Source organism: Arachis ipaensis, chromosome B4 (genome assembly GCF_059453495.1).
Source record: "Arachis ipaensis isolate K30076 ecotype BB chromosome B4, ASM5945349v1, whole genome shotgun sequence".
NCBI classification, from domain to species: domain Eukaryota; kingdom Viridiplantae; phylum Streptophyta; class Magnoliopsida; order Fabales; family Fabaceae; genus Arachis; species Arachis ipaensis.
The window spans coordinates 27,843,445-27,848,732 of NC_142439.1; the positions used below are offsets into that span (position 1 = coordinate 27,843,445).

The following is a 5,288-nucleotide window of genomic DNA, read 5'->3' on the forward strand; positions in this document are numbered from 1 at the left end:
TTTTCAATTTTTTAAATTTATGTACTTATATACATATTTAAATACGGTGGCTGAAATTAGTGTGCATGTATCACAACTCAAAAAATATTTATTTCCTCAAAATTGAGTTTGACAAAAAATATCTAAAGCTTAAATTACACTATCAATTTAATTTTAATTAAAATTAATTCTGCATACATTTGCTCTAACATTCTTTTACAAATGTTAATATAAACACGCGACTAAATTCTCATAGTGGTACATGAGATTTATAATTTTTATTATTTTAATCTTTTAGATTTAAAATTTATTATATTAGTATCTGAAATTTAAATCCAGGTACTATAATGATCTTTCAATCTTTTTTGGTATTGAGTCAATAAATAAAATGTTGAAATAGCTCTGATTTACTGCGCTAGACACATGGCTAAATAATGTTGTTTTGTTGTTACCCTTAAACAAGGCAAAACCAAGATTGTTCTGAAAAATGATAAGTGATAAAATGATTTGGAGTCTAAACACCAATATGATATCTATAACTGAATTTTGGAGACAAAAATAATAAATTTTGAATTTAAAAGACTAACTAAAAGATAGAATTTGTAAATTTGATAAACCAATTTGGAGATTCAGTCCAAACACATAGTATGTGAACTTCCATATTTGGCATTGGCCCAAAGAGGAACAACAAAGACCGGGTATTGAATGAGGCCCGCGTGGCCCATTCTGCCACAAATACGAACCTTCATCACTCGTATCGGTTTCTCTTGTTCCCGTCCATTTACATCTCATAGGCATAGCATCCTCGTAACAACGAAAAATCCCCCCACCTTAACCTCGTTTCTGTTGTTGTTGATAATGGAAGACAGTGAGAGGAGAAGAAGGCACACACTTGTTGTGAGGAAACCATGCTTTGGGCTCCCAACAGGTTGCCCACAATGCTTGTCAGCTTTCATCTATCTCAAGCTCTCCAAATTCCCCTTCACCTTGGACTTCCACCTTAACTACCCTGATTCTGGTAACCATTCCCTTCTTTTCTTCTTGTCTTTTTCTTTTCATGCTTGATATTTTAGATTTGTGTTTCAAGTTAGATAGAAGAAAGGAATTGTTAAATTAGTATTATAGAATATACCCTTTGTTTGTATTATTCCAAAGTTTTGGACTTTTAACTATTTGACTTTGTTTGAGGCTCTTGGGGGTGTCACTCATTCATACCCATTTGATAAATTTCTTATCTTTTGTTTGTGTTTCTGTTCTTTCTGTAGCAATTTGGTAATTTGAGTTTGCTGTTTGTTTTGTTGTGTGGTTTTATTGGTGGTTAGAACAAATTCCTTACTTTGAGGCTGGTGATTCTGTGGTATACAATGATGTGAAGGATGGGATCATTGAGGGCTTAAAGAAGGAGGAAGGAGTTGGTGATTTGGATGATGGTGTTTCATCACTGCCAGAGTGGATACCAACCAAGGTGATGCTCACAACTTGGCTTGCCGATGCGCTCGAGTACGAGCTTTGGGTGGGGTGTGATAGTTCGTCTGCTTATAGCATCTATTACTTCGATCTTCCATGGCCTATTGGGAAGGTCTTGTTTTGGAAGAAAGCTCATTGGGTGAAGCAGAAACATGGCATAACTAAAGACAATGGTGAGGTGAAGGAGGAAGAGGTCAGTTTCACCTTAAACTTCTTAAATTCGAGTCCAATCTTTGTCATAAAGTTGCATATTTATGTGTCATATGCAATACTCGCTTTTGTATTTGTGCGACATAGAGTATACGCTTTCCCTTAGATTTTTGTATTCAAATGCAGCTGTTGTTGATCAACAGATTTATGGGAGAGCTAACTCTGCATATGATGCTTTGTCAATGTGGTTAGGGGATGAGAACTACTTATTTCAAAACAGGTGACTCCTCTGGCTGTGTTATATATATGTAATTATCTTTCTTGGTGCAATATATGGTGAGATTTTGGTTTCTTATTTGAGAGGAAGTTTTGATTTTTGATAACCTCTAAATATGTTTTATTCTGTATATGCAGGTCATCAAGCATGGATGCTATTTTTCTTTCACATGCATTAGTCGTTCTTCATGCTTTGCCCGTGAGTTATATTATCACTTATACCATGCCTTTTTTATATTTGTCAAAAGACAACTGTGGATGCACATGACACTAATGGAAACTTGGGTTATACTGATCGATAAAAAATCAATGAACAATCACGACAGAGGTATAAGAGGGAAAACTATGGCCAATCACATAATCAAACTTAGTAAAGTAATTTAAATTTTAGCAAACGTCCAGAAAACTAATGTCGGAAGGTGGGTACCTACTCGAGTTCAAAAGTTCTAGGGAAATTTGATTGCGGCATTACTGTCTATGTACACAATATACTCTGGTTGCTGAGTTTTATGACTGCAGAGACTTTTATTCAGAATATGAGTAAATTTTCTTTTTGGCTGGCTATTGAACAAAGAAGTAAATTTCACTAGTAGTGTTTTATTAATAACAGTGAAAGATACTTTTAAAATTTAGCAGGGTATTTCTTTCAGTATATTTTGTCTAGTATAAGTTTGGCGATTTTATTTCACAATGTAGCAAACAGATATATTATTGTGTTTATTTGATGATTTCCAATATCATAGAGACAAGAAAATCTTGACCGTCCTGTTGCGACTTGGCTGCATGTATTAAACAGCATTATTATCAGAAACCAAATAATTTTATAAAAGTTCAGTTGGAACTTGGAATAATGTATTTTCTCTTGTTTTCTCCTTTCCAACTTTCTTTAATTGGACTATACCTGTATCTTACTGTTGCATTCATAATACTTTACTGCCCAACAATCCCTATGATAAATAATTTATTGTCATATTCTTGTTGCTAGTCTACTGAAAATATATAAATTTTCTTAAGTTTGATAGAAAACTGCAATCTCAAATAATGCCTGAATCTTGAAGCATGTCTTCTTCTATCCTGCTTACTGTGTGTTACATTCTTGAATATTTCAGTCATGCATCTTATTTTGCAATGTTTAGCTCAGTTTTCAACTACAAAACATTGCTTATTCAATTGTCACAATCAAATTAAGGGTGTTATTGGAAAAATTAATTAATCTTGATATTTTAAAACAGACAATTATTCTGAGGCATCAATTTATTTATTATTTTTTATTTTCGGACTGATATTTTGAAATTGAAGGAGTATATAGGGAGTAAAGTTAATGTTAAAAAGAGTTCATCTAGAAAGCACTTAAACTTTGGTAAAAGGCAATATGTGAGAAGATGCATGAAAATGTCACTAGAAAAGAAAAGTTCTAAATTAGGAGCAATGCATATAAAATTAGCAACTTAAGACATCTATTGCTGAGGTGATGAAAAAAGGGATATTGTGATCCTCTGCACTATAGTTTCACATAATTCATGGCTACTCTATGTTTTCCTTAATCCACTTACTTTCTCCTCAGCTAAGTTTATTCTAGTTGTGTAGCTTATTGCTTACTAAAACCACTAAGAATCTTCATTTTGAGGAAAGCAATTTAACTTTGTTTCCTGGTTTTAACGTACAATTAGGAATCATCGACGCTGCGCATGAAGTTTTCGGAACACACTAATTTAGTGAGATATGTGCAACAACATAAGAGAGAACTTATAGAAGCCGGTACATCCCCTTCCTATGATCCATCTTTCAGTTCAGATGCGCCATCATGGGCTTCCAGAGCGCATTCAACTTCAAGTAAGATGTTTTCTGGATTTTATCTTTTCAGTCTATGCGGATAAATAAGTTTTATAAGAATTCTGTTACAATACCATGATGTGAAGGGGGAAAAGTTGTTTTATTTGCTACTTTGAGGCCTGTTACAATACCATGATGTGAAGGGGGAAAAGTTGTTTTATTTGCTACTTTGAGGCCTCATCCTTAGACGTACCTTACTAAGTAAGGAGTACACTCCTTTATTAATTGAACAAATTTTAATTCTCTATTTATTATATTTTAGATCAATCATTTAGATTTAGAGTTTAGGATTTAGGGTTTAGAATTTTAGATTTAGAATTCCGAATTTAGGGTTTAGAATTTATAATTTAAGGTTCAGTATTTAGGATTTAGGGTTTAGGATTTAGGGAGTGCTATACTCCTTATTTTCTCCGGAACTCATTAGCATTTGCCTACTTTGAGCTATGATATTCTTGTCATTCTTAATTAGTGAACTTTGATTATTGAAACTTTGGTTCTTCCCTGCTAGGTTCAAAGGCCAAGAGCAAACAGAAAAGCAAAAGAGAGGAAACAAAGGAGGAGAAAACCTTCAGAAGAAGGGCCAAATATTTTGTGGTAGCACAGCTGGTTGCAGTTGTTCTTTTCCTCAGCATCATGTCTGGATATGGTGGTGGTGATGGCGAGATAGACGATGATGGTACCGGCTACGATCTTGACGATTGAAACAAACTGCATTCATTAGTTTGCTGTTGTTCTTACTTCTTAATAACAAAGTTACAGAGCCTGGGATCTGTTCTTCTGTTAGTAAGATGCAAATTAAAAGAAAAATGGAAAATTTGCATCCATAATTTTTATTTTATTTTTTAGGATTCATTTTTCTGTAGAGCTTACAAGAGTTGATGTTAGTTAATAGATTGTTGTTTTTTTTTTTTTTTTTGGTGACTGAAATAAATTAAACAAAGAAAAACAAAACAAACAAAACAAGGAGCTGCCTAAATAGAGTGACAGTCCCGTTTAAGACTACTCTTAAACTCCTCCCAAGGTGAAAGAAGCTCCACATGCGAAAGTTGTAACTTCATCGCCATCTTTGCTATAGTATCTGCCACCGTGTTTGCATCTCTCATAATCAAACGAAAGTCAACCCGCCAATTCCAATGCATGATATCTCTTATTTTGAGCACCAGTGGATCAATAAATCCAAAACCATTTTGAGTAATAAGATTAAATGCTTCCACACAATCCGTCTCACAAATAACATCTCGTTGACCCACATCCCAAGTTAAGAGATATCCTCTCCAAATAGCAAACAATTCTCCTTGAAGAATACTATTACTCTCAATTATTCCCAAACACCCTCTTTGCCAGCTCCCATTACAATCTCTAATAACACAAGCAAAACCAACACTATCACCCGAATCAAAATAACTAGCATCACAATTAATCTTAAAAGTACCAATGGATGGGGGATTCCAAAAACCATTTAGAGTAGAGGGAAGGGACATACGTTGTAATTCAAAGATATTCCTAAATTCCTTTTCTGAAGTTAATGCCAGACAAATTACTTTTTTCGGAGGTCAAGTTTCATCGGGATTAAAGATGTCATT

General features: G+C 33.9%; 1 protein-coding gene across 1 annotated transcript; it reads left to right on the forward strand.

Moving 5' to 3' along the window:
• Positions 1 to 737: 737 nt before the first annotated feature.
• Positions 738 to 4,613, forward strand: LOC107639191 (mitochondrial outer membrane import complex protein METAXIN). The gene is made up of 6 exons (XM_016342638.3): positions 738 to 997; positions 1,302 to 1,639; positions 1,800 to 1,876; positions 2,011 to 2,071; positions 3,543 to 3,705; positions 4,214 to 4,613. The coding sequence occupies exons 1-6, from the start codon at positions 838 to 840 to the stop codon at positions 4,405 to 4,407; spliced, it is 993 nt and encodes a 330-aa protein (XP_016198124.1). The 5' UTR covers positions 738 to 837; the 3' UTR covers positions 4,408 to 4,613.
• Positions 4,614 to 5,288: the final 675 nt, after the last annotated feature.